The 17,270-nt window shown below is 32.1% G+C and overlaps 3 protein-coding genes across 4 annotated transcripts; 1 reads left to right on the top strand and 2 right to left on the bottom strand.

Moving 5' to 3' along the window:
* Positions 1-2,352: 2,352 nt before the first annotated feature.
* Positions 2,353-5,024, bottom strand: LOC106712073. Of its 2 annotated transcripts, none has more exons than XM_014504517.2 (4): positions 4,802-5,024; positions 4,169-4,300; positions 3,258-3,428; positions 2,353-2,458 (listed from the first exon to the last, which is right to left on the bottom strand). In XM_014504517.2, exons 2-4 carry the CDS (start codon positions 4,271-4,273, stop codon positions 2,366-2,368), a joined length of 369 nt encoding a protein of 122 aa, XP_014360003.2. In that variant the 5' UTR covers positions 4,274-4,300; positions 4,802-5,024; the 3' UTR covers positions 2,353-2,365. The 2 variants fall into 2 exon arrangements, with proteins under 2 accessions (XP_014360003.2, XP_045537738.1); XM_045681782.1 differs by lacking the exon at positions 4,802-5,024 and adding an exon at positions 4,492-4,578.
* A 669-nt stretch (positions 5,025-5,693) lies between these two features.
* On the bottom strand, positions 5,694-8,837 carry LOC106707247 (N-acetylneuraminate lyase). Its single transcript, XM_045681781.1, has 7 exons — positions 8,690-8,837; positions 8,163-8,292; positions 7,873-8,018; positions 7,030-7,198; positions 6,351-6,496; positions 5,969-6,140; positions 5,694-5,871 (listed from the first exon to the last, which is right to left on the bottom strand). The coding sequence occupies exons 1-7, from the start codon at positions 8,690-8,692 to the stop codon at positions 5,726-5,728; spliced, it is 912 nt and encodes a 303-aa protein (XP_045537737.1). The 5' UTR covers positions 8,693-8,837; the 3' UTR covers positions 5,694-5,725.
* A 3,235-nt stretch (positions 8,838-12,072) lies between these two features.
* LOC106712063 (SAGA-associated factor 11 homolog) lies at positions 12,073-14,451 on the top strand. The gene is made up of 4 exons (XM_014504506.2): positions 12,073-12,560; positions 12,774-12,963; positions 13,504-13,656; positions 14,123-14,451. The coding sequence occupies exons 1-4, from the start codon at positions 12,206-12,208 to the stop codon at positions 14,361-14,363; spliced, it is 939 nt and encodes a 312-aa protein (XP_014359992.1). The 5' UTR covers positions 12,073-12,205; the 3' UTR covers positions 14,364-14,451.
* The last annotated feature ends 2,819 nt before the right edge of the window (positions 14,452-17,270 follow it).

Consider the following 17,270-nt stretch of genomic DNA (forward strand, 5'->3'; position numbering starts at 1 on the left):
TTTCGCGCGGACGGAGTAGCGGGCGAGAACTAAAAATACATAAATTCATCATAATGCTTGTTTTCAGTATCGCAATAGTTATTAATGTTTAATATTCTTGGTTCAATGTATTATTAAACACGTTTAAAAATGTGTTATCACATCTGAGCCTAAAATAACTCTCGTATAATTTACATGTTACATCTACTATCTTCTTTATTTAATGAACAATTACGATTGTTGATCATACAAATAAAAACATCACAATTTCAAGGTGACTCATATTGAGATAATGTAAATGAATACTTTTATAACCATGGAAAATTCTATAAACCAAAATAGTAAAGACGCGCATTGGCGGTTGCATTTCTAAACCATTTTGACCGTTCTTTTCAACATTCCAACTAAGCTTGTACTAGGGCAGAACCTATCGAAACTACGACCGCGTGATCAGTAAGCCGCTACCATTAGGCTAGTACATTATAGTTTCAGAATATATTATTTGTTAAATACCAGAGCACTGGAAGTCAATTTCTCTCAACGCGGTCTTTTGTTGTCGTTTTCAACTACACTACTTCTACTATTGGACCTTGGTCCCATTGACAAGATCTATTATTCTGCTTGTACAATGCTTCCGTAACCTTAATCAAGGTCATAAGTCAACTTCTTTAACACAGGAAAGAGGGGAGAGAATAACAAGTACACAAGGTTAGTATTCCACTGTACTGATACTTGTATTAATACATATAGCCATCCTTTTCACTTACTTTGACAAAGGGACAGCAATACGTGTAATAAGTTGGCAAAATCACTTCAATACAATAATCTTCTAAGGCTACATATATACGCAATTCTTGCAAGTATATATAAATACAAGCAAGTTAATGTACACTCGGGGAAACTGGCGGTATTCAAACTTAAATGAGAATCGTTTGAACGTTGCCTAATCATTGAGTCAAAAACGCGCAACAATAACCAAAAGGACGCTTTTATACATATCTGTACAAAAAAATAGGTGAATAGTAAACGACTAATTTTTTTACTATTATGCCATCGTTCGCGCAACTTACTGGTACCTTATTGGTGATTTTGTAAAAAGAGACTGAGTTTGTCTTGTTGCAAACATCAAGGCAATTTTTCTGTTAGTGGAACACCACAAAATTACCTGACTGTACTATATATTTGAAGGTGAAAAATAAAAACAAAATTATTTATTCTAATTTTTTAATTACAATATTATCAATACATAGTATAAAACAAAGTCGCTTTCGCTGTATGTTCGTATGTATGCTTAGATCTTTAAAACTACGCAACGGATTTTGACGCGGTTTTTTTTAATAGATAGAGTGATTCTTAAGGAAGGTTTGTATATATAATAAATGCATAATATAGTTGAGAAACACTGATAAATTTAAAGTTTTCTAATGTGATGTCGTAAATAAGCACGTTTTTTTGCGCTTATATTGCAAACGCTGGCTGAACCCTACGAGATAGACCAAAATAATGTACTACAGTATTGTTCACCTTAAAAAGTTCAACAAAAAAGTCCGCGATGGTATATGTCTATCTCTTAGGGATAACCCAGCATAACCATTTTTATTCTTTTACGAAGTGATTTTAAACAATACAGCATTAATCCTTATCCATTTAAGTACCTTAAATAAATTGTGCATTTATTCTGTAGTAGGTATATTTTGCATTGCACCCGTGCGAAGCCGGGGCGGGTCGCTAGTTATTATATAAGACATTGTATACAGAATACATCGAACGCAATCAAATCTAGACAAAAGAATGATTAGTTATTCTTGTTTTAAAAGGTATTTTTCACACTAAACATTTATAACTAAACATGAAAAGTTTATAAGCCTCTACATAAGTCCAAACCTTCTTAATACTTATATTGATAGAGGAAGACACGGCTGCGAACAACTGTGTAATATTTATATGCATTTATTATCATTTCTTTGGAAGAGTAATGTTAAATTAGGATAATACTAGGAGATGGATGACGGGTTGGGAGAGATCAGAAATGGGCCCCACCAATAGGAAGGAAAACTTAGGAACTGGCCTCAGGCCTCAGTTTAGAAGAGACAGCATATGTCTCGCTCATTCTATTACATTTTGACATTTAGACCAATGATCTATTACTAAATTCAGGGATGTAGTTCCAACAATCATTTGGTTACTAAAATTAGAACATTGTAGGCATAATGTCTAATTCTTGTTTAGATAACATAAAATTATTTAGATATATGAGGCTTACAGTATTCAGGTATTATTCAGAGTCTTGCAATATTTATATAAAACATTAATGAGAAAATAACAGATTTTTTTGAACACATAATTATTTTTTTTAAACCTCAATCAATATGCAAATTAAAAATTACTAAACCGAAATAAAATCAAACATTGGGGGTGAATTTTTAAATTGAGTGTCTCTTATTTTCTTTGGTCTACCAACTTTCCTTTTTTCTTGTACCTGAAAATAACATAAGAATAAAGTTTTATAAGCAGTCCCAATATATACTGTCTGTTTAAGTGTTCTATTGGTGTAAGATTTGATACTAGTTTAGAATTAAAAAAAAAAACAATCCCTTCATAGTTTTAGTACATAGTAGTTGCCTGCTAGTCTGTTTGCGTGGAAATAAATTTTTATTACTAGCCTATATGTTCTTCCATTAGGTTCTACATCTAAAAAACAATTCAGCGAGATCTGTGAAGCCATTCTGGAGATACCTTCAGACAAACATCCATCCAAACATCCAGACTATCACATCTATATATATAAAAGAAAGTTGTGTTAGTTACACCATTTATAACTCAAGAACGGCTGAATGGATTTGACTGAAAATTGGTGGGCAGGTAGCTTAGAACCAGGAAACGGACATAGGATAATTTTTACCCCGTTTTCTATTTTTTAATCCGCGCGGACGGAGTCGCGGGTAAAAGCTAGTTTATAATATTGAATACTTTTTTATAGTATTTGGCAAACAAGCAGTCACTTTAATGTACCAAAAACATACATACTGAGAACCTCCTCCTTTTTGAAGTCTATTAATAATAGTTAGTAAGCATTTATTTTTCATTTCCATCTAATCCATCTTTACTTTTGCATCATTTCCTTATAAGAAACGATGGGAAGAGAAAGAGTAATAAAATTAGACCTCCAACATACTCATCAGATAAAACTTGGAATCACTTCAAGCCATCAAGCAGGCCATTCATGCAACAGATGTTGCTGCGGACACTACCAGTTTAAATATTACATGCATACATACCGTATATTTTTTCTTTTCTGCTAATAAACTCGTCATTAAATCTTTAGGTAATCGTTCCAATGTAACTTGCAAAGATGGCATTTTTTTCTTTGCAACATTTTGCATGAGTTTAGTTTTAACTGAAGATTTCAGTTTTAAAGAAGGCTGGATAGATTTATCTGATTTGGGCATCTGAAACATTTAAAAAAAAAATTGTCTTATGTAATGTGAAGTTTGTATGTAAAATAAAAAAAATGGTAAACATTAATACTGAATTGTTTTCTAACAGTATAAAGCATTTATTAATAGGAGACCTTTCCTTTCTTCTTTAGAATAATGAGATTACAATATTTATGTCAACCTGTACCTCATTGTTAGTTTGAAAATTAGTCTTTGCTCGAGACTTTGTCTGTGCGGTTCTATATCTATGGCAAATTTAACCGAGATTGTAATTTTAAAATCTTTTCTTTCATAAGAAGCTTCTCCTAACAATAACACAAAATAAAAATGAATTAACAAATACATATAGATGAAAAAGTTACTTGATCAATATATATTTTTTTTATTTTACAAGATAGCAAATGTGCAAGCAGCCACATGAATTCGCCGAAATCGCGAAGCGACCGCTGCCCATAGACATCCGCAATTGCAGATGCGTTGCCTACCCTCAATTGATGAAGGAGGAGACGCACAAAAAGAGAATATTTAACCTTCTTATGCATCTCCTTCTCCATCAAATCCACCTCCCTTCTCATCCTTTCCTTAAAAGGGTGGGTAGGGAAAGAGAACTAAAATTAGACCTCCAGCACCACACTCATCAGACGAAAAGCGGAATTGCTTCCACTTCACACCTGTCTTCTGTGTCATCTATAAAGGTACTCCGTCAGTACTATGGCAATTTTAAAAATATTACTGTTACAAAGACTTCTTACCTTCTGCAGAACTCTTACAGGGCCTATTGCAGAATCTAAAACAGCCTGTGGCAATCGCTCTATCAAAACTTCTAGTGAAGGCATAACTGCTACTTGCTTTTTCATGTTCTTTATTTCGATGTTCCTAGAAATCTGAAAGAATTGCAGTTTATAAGCAATATTGCTTATTGCTTACTAATAATAAAGGTGTTATTGTATGGATGGTATCATCAATACACAGCAAAACAATTCATTGTTTCGTGGTTTTCAATACTTAGTAATCAGTATTTATTTAAACTTTTGAAATATGTTAGAAAATCATTAAATATAAGAAAGAAAATTACCACACTAAACTTTACATCGCAAAGCAAAGGACGTAAACCACTGCACTATGTCGCTGTAGGAGATAACTAATAATTTTAAAGGTTTTTATTAGTGTTTGTAGGAATTTCTGATTTAATTATAATTCTGTTATAAAGTTATTATGGTCCATTATATTTTAACTGTACTTAGAAGAAAACATTCGCGCAGAAATCGGTGCACAAATGAATTGCTAAGTACTCACAAAAACATTTACCCAAAGCACTTAAATACGGCATTTTAAAACTATACGTAAATAAAGCAACGACAATTTAAAATAAACTCTCGCCTTACCTCTAGTCGGCAAACAAGATAGTGTGAAATTCGATTCAATTATGAAATAGAATTGAAAAAAAAGACGGGCGAATAAAGATAAAACGAACTTTGTTTATAGTACCACCACAAGGACCATAACCACAAAGATCTCATTGCATTGTTTTTGAAATTGCGATAGTGGCGCCACCCAACAAGTTTTAAGAGTTGCCAGTACGCAGTTTTCTTCCGAAAGTCGTCCATGTTGCAACTCCAAGCAATTGATTTGCAATTTAGGACCCGAGTTCTAGTAGTAATGCCTTACTATTCAAATTGAGATATCCAAACATATAACCTAAATGTCATACCATCATGCGTCTTATTTTTTTTTTGGAATTTCGAAATTATGTAAACATGGCAACAAAGCAACCGTGCATCTGCTGCTCCCTCATTGGTTAAAATATGACCCCGTCAAGGCGCCATTTTTAGTTTACATTTTACATGCTCCACCATAAGACCCTCGAGTTGTTTATAAATCTAATCTATATTAGTGTCTTGGAATATATACGTCACTACCTGTCGCGACTGTAATGAGGTAGTTACTACCGCGACTAAGGTTTGCTGCGGGGCCTTCAAGAGTAGAGTCAATAGGCATTTACAAAGCTAGCGCGTACCATCTTTAGACAACATCATCACTTCATCAGATGGGATCAATGTGGTCAATCGCTAGTGTTTTCAATATAAAAAAAAACAAACACCAATCCATCCATCGACACTCGCATTTATAATATTAATAAGTATATACGTATACGTTATAAGTTAGGATTTTTTTTCACTGGTAACTCTTAAAAGCGCCAAGAATTAAATTTTGGATATTGTTAGCATAAATATTTTTGTCATTATTATGTTTAACAATAAAAAAATCAAATAGTTTATTTCACATTTATTATCAACAATGCCTTGCCTTTAGTTAATAATTTCGAGTTTCCTTAATCTAGTTTCGATTCTTTTCCTCGCTTCTTCAGAAATCGGTTTCTGTGGCAATGATGGCGGACCGACTTTTATTCCGGAAACTATTTCCATACCAGCTTTCATTATAGGTACCCATGGACCTAAAGACAAAAAGCAGGTTATTTCAAAGAATTAGTTACACATGAAGCTTATGTCACATACTTTGAAATTCTAATTTAATCTAAAATTTCAATCTACCTTCAACCGTATGTGCTTCAATCGCTAAACTGAGTTTCTCCTGCAAAGACCTCGCTTTGGCGATGTCGTTCCTCTCCACCGCGTCCAGTATATCCTGAGCTAGTCTCGGGAACAAGTTCCAGGTGGTGCCAATACTAGACTTGATACCCAGTAATGCCGCCGGAGCGATCAACTGTAAAATGACTTAAATAAATTTTTGAATAATGAAGTTTGAGCTCATTCAACTTAACTGATTTATTTACGAACAACACTTGCTATGATCCTCAACATGTGGACCTCAGAGACGTTGATATGTTTGTTATAAATTAAAAAGTTTCTTAATTTTCTATTGTATTTAAGAAAATAAATGATACAGTTAAAGACAATTCCAAATTATTCTTACAGTATCAGCTCCTAGGAACATTTCTTGGCCATTCTTCAGCGCTCTTAACACTTGAGCACCTTCGCTCAAGTCGTTTGACGTGAACTTAATGCCCTTGAAGCTAGGAATACGTTCTGTTGCCTTTTTAACAAACGCGGGCATGTTGACTGTTGAAATAAGAAACAATTTTAAATACCTTCAATGCCCTCTTACCAATTTTGTAAGAAATAGAAAGATTTAGAATAGAGAAGAAGAATAGAGATTGCACACATATATAATTTTTATTTTTGATCAGTGTTGCCTTGATTTCTTTAGATAACCTTCGTATGTAAGAAGCTATCCATACATTTTATTACATACAAGTTTTGTGTGAAACAATATGAGAGACGCTACTATTGCGGTTCGTTTCAACAGAATATCAGAAATCTCATGATAGTTACCGTAAAAGAGGATCTTGTGACATTTTTTGTCATTTCAGGGGGGCGCTATTGAGCTGCCATGATTTAGTTTGACTTAAGCCCACCGGTTAAGAAAGCCTTGTGAATCTATATGTTAAATTTCTTAAATTTAGAGCAATCTTATATTTACTTCTAAGTTAATTTTCTCTCCCTTTAACGCTTAGTGTTTTTGTGTGTGTACATATTTAAACGTCAATGTGACATGACTTGCGTCATAATGCCTAATGACGTAGAATACTTACTTTCCACTTTGCTCATGCTGGGTATATGGTAGTAAAGTAGGGGTAGATTGGGCGCGGCATTGGCCACCAGCTCTACGTAATCCACCAGAGAGTCTACACTATCCGGTTTGAAGTACAACTCGGGTAAAGTTAGAAGCGAATCTGCTCCTACCTTTTGGCAATATGAAGCCTAAAAAACACTAGTTGTTAATAAAAAAAGTAAACTTAATCATTGACTCTCTTCAGTAAAGTGTGCTCACTCGTCAATATCAAGTCAATCGATTTTCCTAAAGACTGTCATAACGAAATTGACACATAAAAAACCACATACGTAAAACGTACGCACGAAAACATTACTCTTATCAGTAAGCTAAACTAGTTTAGCTATGAAATTAAGTTTCGTAGGACTTCTTTTCTATGAATTTAAGGTTCCTAAAAATTATTACTAATCATTTGTTGAGAATAAGTAGGTGTGTGTAGAGAACGAATAAATTATCTTACTTGATATGAGCAATAATTACATAAATGATAACACTAAAGTGTTAAACTTCAACCGATAAGAAATTGTTCTTGTGACCTTCAAATTTGTCAACATCTTATATCAGCTGTCGTTAAAATGCAAATTAAATGTCTTATTCATTTTATATTTTGTTTAAAAAAATACTATTTAGATTTATTTTATATCATTAACTTTTCATATTTATCCCAATATTATGACAATCTACTGTATGATCTAAACTTTAAGACTCAGAAATTTAGACACTGGAATATTAGGTATCCGTAGAACATAGTCTGTGCTGCCTCTGAGCCTACATAAAGTTTAAATCTTCAAATATCATAAATTAATTGACATAAAAAATTTACCAAATCCAAGACATCTGACATTGGGGCGCCACCAACTTGAACTTGTATATGAAGACCAGTGGTCTTAGCCACCTTCACCCAGGCATCTATCACTTTTTTCCTGTCACCAACACTTAGAGACATGTGCTCACCAGTTGTGCCACCAACTTAATAGAAATAAGTATTTTGTTACAATTTGACTTGAAAGACTTTTCTCTACCCAACAATAATAATGAAGAGAAGTGAGAATTTGTGTATTTAGTTTACGCTTGTTAGAGTTATTCAAGAAAGTTTTGTATGGAATAACTTACCAAGTACAGATTTGATGCCAGCATTTGCGAGGTATTTAGCATAGTCAGGTATTACTGTATAGTTTATTGTGTGGTCATTGTTAAGAGGAGTGAAAACTGGTGGCATTAAACCACGAGCGCTAAAGACAACCTGAAATGTTAAGTTTCATGGTATTAATTCGTATTAATATTATAAATGCGAAAGATTAAAATCTTACAAATATTATAAATCCGAATATTTAGATGGATGTTTGTCTGAACATATCTTCAGAACGGCTCAACGTATCTTGATGAAATTCGCACAGATGTAGAACATAGTCTAGAAGGCATAGGATACTCATTCCGTTTTTTTCTTAATTTCGCGCAGACGTAGCCATAATAATTATATTATACTTGCTGTCGTATAATATAATTATTACATTATTCTTATCTGAAGAATTGTTACAAACACTTTCAATCTACCTTCAATTGTTGTATATTCCATTTAATTTTATCAGTCTTGTGTAATAAATAAATTAACTAATTGTAAAAAAATAAATGAACCTTACCATTTTTGTGAGTTACGATGTCAAAAATTCGAGATACACTAACGATCTGATGGTTGCTGTTGTTTTGTAATAGCAATGCTGATATAAAACTTTTATCTCAAAATAAACGTAACAAATACTACATTGATAGCAAGTGTGTGTTAATAACAAAACAAAATATCTTTGTTTAAATATTTATTACATACATTGATAAACTTATTAAGATACATAAAAAATTTATATAAAAGCAAATTTGGATAAGAAAGAGTCCAAGGGATCGTCACATTTTTCTCACTCATAGAGGTTTCTCTCAAACTTGAGTTACTAGTGGAGGTTGTCGATCAAGACTGGGCAATGACTCAATTACAGAGATAACTTGCTTGTACAGTTCTCGCTTTTTCAGATTCTATTGTATATATAAATTTATATTATATTTTAATATAGTTAGTTTAAAACAATATGTTTTATTATTTTGCTTGTTTTACCTTTCGCAATTAGTTTTAAGGAGTTTGTGTAGAATTTGCTTTCGAAATTTTAAACGTAACATGGAAGAGATCCTATAAAGTACAAGAATTTGCATTTTTTCACAAGTCATGGTTGTCCAATCCAGTTCATGTAACCAACATTTCAATCATTAAACTTGAAAAAAAAACCTTATCTTGTTATCAAGCCATATAATATTATAAAAATTAAAGAGTATATAATTTTAGGTTACTAGATATATAATTATTATAAAGTGACATTGTAGTCCTATTATAACTTTCCTTTCCAATTTTAATAAGAAAATAACTACGAAGTGGCTGGTATGATAAGTAGCCTTCAACATTCACCTTTTTTATTAAAATTAAATTCATCAATTTTAATTTATGAAATGAAAGTCGTAAACTTACACGATTTTCTTGTATGTTCCTATAAACTTTTGCCAATACAGCATCAAGATCTAGTGGAGTGACCTCTTTGCTTTGGTAGTAAATGTATGAAGTGTAAATATTGAAGGTACTGCAGTCTTTTTTAAATTTTTGCCAATGGCGGGTGATCTTAAAGAAAGGCAAATACCATAGTATATTTATGAGCCTAGGTTCTCCTCAAATTGCAAACTTTGAAGCCCTTTAACCCTTTAACTTCTACTATTTATTATATTTGCCAAATAATGTATGTACTTGTATATTTGCTTTGACCAATACTATCATCTGTTTTAAAAGTATTTTTAAAACAATTAAATTAAAAAAATAAAAGCAATTTACTTGTATTTTTGGCTTTCAAATTCGGTATATTTATAGCTTCCTCCCATTGTTTTATACGCTTTGGATCTTTTGGAAATAAATGAGTTCCAATATTTTTATACTCTGGCACACAACACTTTATCATTTTTAATTATATTAAGAATCACTCATTTATAATACATATATACTATATTATCATACACCTAGTTTATAACTATCTCAAAACCTTAGCACAGAACAATATAGTATGGTTTATAAACTTATGGGATATGTTCGTATCTATTATTGTTTATTGCAATATTATGCCAATTTTTTGACATTGACAGGAAGACGTCTTCTTTTTAAAAATTTATTAAGGCATAGTCTTACCAGTACCACTAAGACAAAGTTCTATATTTCTTCCAAAATTCTACCGAGGCAGTTGCTGTCCCCTCATTGGTCAAAGTACAACGTTGAAAAGATGACTTTGTTAATAAAGGATAGGTCATTGTTTGGAAAGTTCCTGACAGTTAATTCTAATTCTATTACAATACACAAAATAGCATGGTTTACATTACAGGTTATTCATGTAAAGATGTCAGTGCTCTAAACAATTTATTCTTTTGATAGTCCAGTCATTTAAGCTTAAATTAGGTAAGAATCTCGGAATTCGAGATACCCAGCTGTAAGTCTGTAAATACTTGTATATTGACACCCTAAAAGTTGTCTCAAAACCTACATATGGTAGGGTGTAAGCAACTATTAAATTTCAAGGTCAAAGGTCACAAAAATCGGTTTTTCGCGCTTTTTTTGGAAATATCTCATTTCCTATGGGTTTTTTGCTATTTGTATTTCTTATCAATATTGTAGAATACAAAATTCTCTACAAATTTTGTTTAAGAATTTTTATTATACGGTGAACCGTTTGCGAGATAGAGGGCGGAGAGCGCGCGGTCACAGCATCACTTCAGCCTCCGGTCGAAAACGCGCCATATATGTAGTTGATGAACTATCAATAAATCAATTGTTATAAACATTTGTCAAATTAATTAATTACTGACAAATTTGTATGAACTAGCTGCAGCATTTGAGGAAGAAAATTGTTCGGCCCAGAAATTATTAGAGAGTGGAACTCAAACCTTATTAGCAGTCTATAATGCTCCGAAATCTGTGAAAAGTCTCAATCATCTTCGTAACATGCATTACGTCAAGTCTTCAAAACTTAATAAACCTGTGCAGCTTTCAAATATTCCACCAACAAGTGCAGCTGCTCATCAACATTTCAACCGTGTATATTATCAAGTTCAAACTTGGTTAGGACTTGATTTGGAACCCCAGGTATGGGGTTGGGCAATGCGATACGATTTTCTGGAGCCTATCATGACAATTTTACCACCTGCTCCAAAAGATTTGCTAAATACAATTTTCTGCAACTGCAAGAGTGGCTGTGGTTCGCGATGCGGATGCAGGAAAGCGGGCTTGCAATGCTCTTTAACTTGTGGCCAATGTATTGGGCAAGCTTGTCTCAATGCTCTACCATATCAGAACGACATATAATTCCTATATTTTCATTAACAATTCCGCAATTACAAGGGCAGGTAAGTGTTATTAAATAAATTAATACTGAATAAAAGTGGATAAGTTAAAAAAAATGATAAAGTAGAATATAATAGTTAATAAAAAATTGATAAATATTTATAATAATTGATTTATTGATAGTTCATCAACTATATGGCGCCTTTTCGACCGGAGGCTGAAGTGATGCTGTGACCGCGCTCTCTCCGCCCTCTATCTCGAAAACGGTTCACCGTATAAAAAAAATTTTTGAACAAAATTTGTAGAGAATTTTGTATTCTACAATATTTATAAGAAATACGAATAGCAAAAAACTCATAGGAAATGAGATATTTCCAAAAAACGCGCAAAATGCCGATTTTTGTGACCTTTGACCTTGAAATTTAATAGTTGCTTACACCCTACCATATGTAGGTTTTGAGACAACTTTTAGGGTGTCAATATACAAGTATTTACAGACTTACAGCTGGGTATCTCGAATTCCGAGGTGAACTTACTAAAATGACTGGACTATGATGATAGGATAACTAAACCGGTGCGAGAGGCGCTGCTGCCGCGGTTGGTCAACTGCTAAAACGTTGAAGCGTGATTAACGGTTGATTCAACTAGTTCGTTATATCAACCAATCAACACCCATCCCTAATTCGGAGATCCAGTCAGCTGTGTTTATATATGATTTTTGCTAATTTATATCCAAGAACAGGAATTCCTGGAGAGTGGTGATTTGATTTCGAAAAGGATATATATTTACTTTTCTAAGATGAATACAATAGTAAGTGAACTTAGCATGAACGATCTCAATAACAAGTTCTTTGAAATAATGCAAAACGAGAAAAATGCAGAGGAAGCGGCCAGTTTTATTTTTGATAGTGTTTTTGACGATGTTACTTTGGGTTTTATGTTTGAGTTTCATCATGGTCTTAAAACTGGTCTGACAGATTTAATTGAGGGAGAAAAAGAGGAAGATGACAGTTTTAAAATAGTCAATTCACCAGAATGCGATGTCTTTGGCCTATCTGTGTTAAAAAAGACCCAAGATACGAACTGTGTTTGCCCAAACTGCGAAAGACCTGTTTCCGCCACAAGGTTCGCACCTCATTTAGAAAAATGCATGGGTAAGTTATGAAATTATTGGCATTCATTTTAATATTATAACCAATTAATAATGGTAATTGTATATACAATTTTGGAGCATATTTTTCTTACGTTCTTAGACCTACTTCCTACCTTTAGTAGAGTCGTAGTCTTTTTACAACCTTTTTTATATAGTTTAGTTAATTCAACTTACCAGTAAATACATATGATAATGAAACCTTTTTGTTCATCAGGAATGGGTCGCAATAGTTCTCGTATTGCATCACGTCGAATAGCATCAAACAGCCGTGAGCCTACGTCGTATGCTGGACTCCTGAGTGACGATGAAGATGACGCGGACTGGGCTGGTGGCTCACTTCACACTGAACGAAGGAAACGCAGGATCAAGAACAACACTAGTAGAAAACCGACAAAAGTACAGAAGTCAGTTTCATTTTTTTTTATACTGGCTGTCATCCACATCTCAGTTCTCAGTTAAAAAAAAACTTAACTAGTGACCTATGTGTAGTTCCAGATTATGTTTAGTCGTTCTGGAAATACCTTCTAACAAACATCCATCCAAACATTTATAATATTAGTAAGATAAGTATAACACAGCTACATATTTACTTAAATGTATGAAGCACTGACACTATCTTTAATGAATCGGTCCTTAACTGGAAAATTATTAGAATAATGTTTACTTGAACTAAAATTTCAGGTTCCAGTTCAAATTCAAGTTAAAAGGAAATTTTGTGGCTATTGTTATAATTTTTACTGCTACTGTTATTCATCTTTATTTAAACATGAATCTTTAGGCCATTATCAATTGTATCTTTTTGAATTTAAATGTGCTGTAACTGTAACGAAAATAGAATACACCATTTTGGCTTCACCCAAATTGTATAAAACCTAAAACTGTTGAGATTTTTTTTGTCGCATAGTATTTTTATCATACAACTTAAATATTCAATTTCTCAATAGAAACAACACCAGTCGTACCAACAATGGTACCACTAACTCTGATACTAACGACGGTGGGGCCACCTATGAAACAATGTCTGCTAACGAGAAGAAAAATCTCCTACTTCAGATATGCGGTGTTGTTTCCGAACACACCAAAAAACTGTGTACAAGGTAAACTTGCTTTCCAGTATTCTGTCTTTATAGACTTATGCATGCTTATTACTGTTCGGTTTAACAAACTTGTTTTATACGAAAAAAAAAAAGATTAAATAATCTGTACCCAATGTGTACTTGTACCTTTTTTCTTTCACTCCTCACATTGTCTTTGAAAAGGAAACCAAGAGTACACAATATTTTTGTGCAGGTTTAAAACAACTTAATACTAACGCCTAATAATGTTAATGTATATATATAAAAGAAAGTCGTGTTAGTTACACTATTTATAACTCAAGAACGGCTGAATCGATTTGACTGAAAATTGGTGGGCAGGTAGCTTAGAACCAGGAAACGGACATAGAATAATTTTTACCCCGTTTTCTTTTTTTTTTTTATTCCGCGCGGACGGAGTCGCGGATAAAAGCTAGTTTATAATATAAACAACTAACTTTCATATACATTAAAAATATTTAATTCTCAGGTCGACACGTTGTCCACAACACACAGAGGAACAACGACGCGCTTTACGCAATAGCGTTCTGGAACCTTCCACACCGGAATCTCAAACTATGGGTTTAACAGCTGATGATGCGGGATCTCCTCCCGACTCCAGCCCATCCTCCTCTTGTTCCTCATCCAGTCGCAAACGTGACAGGCACCGCGCGCCGCCCAAACTTAAAGGTAAACGTGAAAGGAATATATCACCTAATGCCAGGGATTAAAGTTGACATTCCTTTGTACATTGAAAAGGGTGTGTTCAGGTAAAATGGTATATCATTTTCTTAGTTTATTCTGATATTTCTGGAATTTTGTCACCTAAATGTTTAACAAAAATAATTGTTTATTTTTAATTTTGGTTAACATATCTTCAACTTAATTACTAGTAATAGTAAATAGGCTTAAAAATTTCATTGTCTTTTTTGGATATTAGTGTAAATATTAATATTTTTTTTGACCTAAATATTTGTATTATTTGATTGTTTTAAGGCTTTAATATATAAGATTATTTAATGACTATATTATATACATCAAGTATATAGGTTAATGATGCTTTCCTGTTTATATAAAGGTGTGCCATATGTATAGTTGAAATCTTTTAACCGACTTACATTGTAATCTTTTGCTCCATTTTCCAGAATATACTCAATTTCGCTTTTAGATTTTATTGATAACAAATGACAATTTTCTTGCAAATATAAAAATGCTTTGGTAAAAAATTATAATCTTAGAGTGGTAAATGACGTTTTCATTATAAATACTATTTCAACTTTAAAATGGAAAAAAAAAATTATATATAAACGGTTTTATGTAATGTAGAATTCATATAAAATCTTAAATATAGTCATAATTTTTTTTTCTCAACAATGATGAAATTAAAAAAATCTATGTGGGCATTTTACAAAAATACTATGAGGCATTATATTATTGAAAATGGCTGTCATAATGAGGTGAATTGAGAAGGCAGTAGGTAAATATAATTACGGCTTTTTATAAATAAAAATATTACATTTTTTCTTTTTTTGATTGGCAATTTTTTTTTATCTTACATGACTGATTTTTTTTTTGGTAATTACAAAATAATCGTATGTTCGAATACTTTTGTGATAATCTTTCATTGTGTTTATATGTTATATAGAATATTATGTAATCTGACTGATATTGTAAATACGTTATGAATTAAGTATTTCAAATAAATGTAATAAAAAATGTTTAACAGTTTTATTTTTACTACCATTAAATACAAAACTTGATGTCTTAATTTTTCCAAAGAGAAAAAACAATTTGACAATATGTGTTTATATAAATACAAGCTATCACCCGTGACTCCATCGACTGGTAAAAAAATATTAGTAGCCTATGTATTCTTTCTGACTATGTGCTACATCTGTGTCAAATTTCAACAAGATCTGTTCTGGAGATACCTTCTAATAGACATCCATCCATCTAAATTAGGGATTCCCAAAGGGGTCGATATCGAACTTAAAGCATTGCTAATTCTCACTAGTCAGAATAAAAAATAATAATAATAATTGATCTTAAAAGTAGGTAATTTGGTAGTTTGTAATTTTAAAAAGGGGGTCACTTGTCCAAAATAGTTTGGGGATCTAAACATTTGCACTTATAATTTTGGTAAGATTTTGGCAGAGGAATAGTGTTTAGGACAAATAAAACAACACATAAAAGAATAAACCATTATTTTATTGGCATAATAATTAATAATGAAAGATATTTACATTTAAAATAGTATAAATATCACATAAAACACGCCATTCGAAATGTATGTAAAAAGCGAAACTGTGACCTCCTTGATTTATGTAAGTACATATATAAAAAAATGTTTCAAAACGTTCATCGGAATGACACGCATTTTTACTAGTTTTTTTTTACAACCCCCCCCCCCGTACAAAATGAAGGCTTTAAAATAGTATATGCCTCAAATTTTACTATTTTTTTTTAAATACTAATAGTTTGTACCAACACTTTAATATACGGACTTCTGATTTCTACCAAATAAATTTTTCACTAACTTAAGCCTCTAGTCCACTGCTGGCGAAAGCGAACCGAAACCGAAACAAATCTAAAGCGAGTTATTTTAGTAACTGCTAGTTTATTTTTACTCTTTCGTTTCGCTTTGGTTCCTGTTCACTTTCGCGGAAATGTTTTAAAAAGGCCCAAAGAAGTCATATAAGTTGACTTTAAAGACTCTAATCGCCGTAAATACTAAATATCGGAACTCACAAAATGGCCGTCAGTTTGTGCTTTGCCTTGCTATTTATTACACTAGATAGTTTCTAATTAAAATGAAGCACATATTGTATGTGTAAAAACCGTACCAGAAAAATAAAAATGTTGCCAGTAAAAAAAAAACTATATAAATACTAATACGAACTAAATTCCGAATTTGTTGGCAATACCAAATAAATAAAAATATTAAAATAAAAGAAAACTTGAACGAAGAAATTAAATATTTTCGCGTTGAGTGTTGCCATAATAGGTGAAAGTGGCGACATCTAGTTAAGAATTTTTATTTTTCTGATCGATTTTCACACACCACCATAGGAACCTAATGTATTAGTGAATTCACTTTTTTATATTGCTTTTTCAGTACTTATTTTTATTTAGCCGTAAAATTGTACATTTTCACTAATTAGTAATAATTAAAATTTATAAGTTTGGATAAAAATGCTAGTCCTGGTTAATTCAAAACGTAATAACGTTTAAATTATAAAAAATTAAATTTAAAATGTCTTCAATTTCAAATACACACATAAAAATACGAATACGACAAAAACAGTGAAAATTATCTTTACAAAAAAAAAATCAAATTACAGTTTAATTATATTTGTGAATTAAATGACAATTAAAAGAAAAATAAAACATGATATGATCTAGTTTTTGTTAATTACAATTTAAAACGATTTCAGCATCACACAGACTCGAAAAACGAAATGTAGGCTGAAAATATTCAATACTTTCAACTTTAGTTCCAAATCAAAACCTAAACATTGTAACAAAAGAAAAAAAAACACAAATGGTTTACAGAAATCTACTTTTATAATGTATTTAAGGATCACTAGCTGTTGCTCGCGACTCCGTCCGCGCGGAATGAAAAAAAAACCGTATAAGTA

The sequence above is a fragment of the Papilio machaon genome, chromosome 17 (genome assembly GCF_912999745.1).
Source record: "Papilio machaon chromosome 17, ilPapMach1.1, whole genome shotgun sequence".
Classification (NCBI taxonomy): Eukaryota; Metazoa; Arthropoda; class Insecta; order Lepidoptera; family Papilionidae; genus Papilio; species Papilio machaon.

Excerpts from the sequence above, each read along its gene's own strand:
- LOC106712063 (XM_014504506.2), top strand. The coding sequence starts at position 12,206 with ATGAATACAATAGTAAGTGAACTTAGCATGAACGATCTCAATAACAAG. Across the intron at positions 12,561-12,773 it reads TCATTTAGAAAAATGCATGG|GAATGGGTCGCAATAGTTCT; the intron begins GTAAGTTATGAA and ends TTTGTTCATCAG. Across the intron at positions 12,964-13,503 it reads AAACCGACAAAAGTACAGAA|AAACAACACCAGTCGTACCA; the intron begins GTCAGTTTCATT and ends ATTTCTCAATAG.
- LOC106712073 (XM_014504517.2), bottom strand. The coding sequence starts at position 4,273 with ATGAAAAAGCAAGTAGCAGTTATGCCTTCACTAGAAGTTTTGATAGAG. Across the intron at positions 3,429-4,168 it reads CTGTAAGAGTTCTGCAGAAG|ATGCCCAAATCAGATAAATC; the intron begins GTAAGAAGTCTT and ends TAAATGTTTCAG. Across the intron at positions 2,459-3,257 it reads CAGAAAAGAAAAAATATACG|GTACAAGAAAAAAGGAAAGT; the intron begins GTATGTATGCAT and ends TGTTATTTTCAG.
- LOC106707247 (XM_045681781.1), bottom strand. Across the intron at positions 8,019-8,162 it reads TGGCATCAAATCTGTACTTG|TTGGTGGCACAACTGGTGAG; the intron begins GTAAGTTATTCC and ends ATTTCTATTAAG. Across the intron at positions 5,872-5,968 it reads TGAAGCACATACGGTTGAAG|GTCCATGGGTACCTATAATG; the intron begins GTAGATTGAAAT and ends TTTTGTCTTTAG.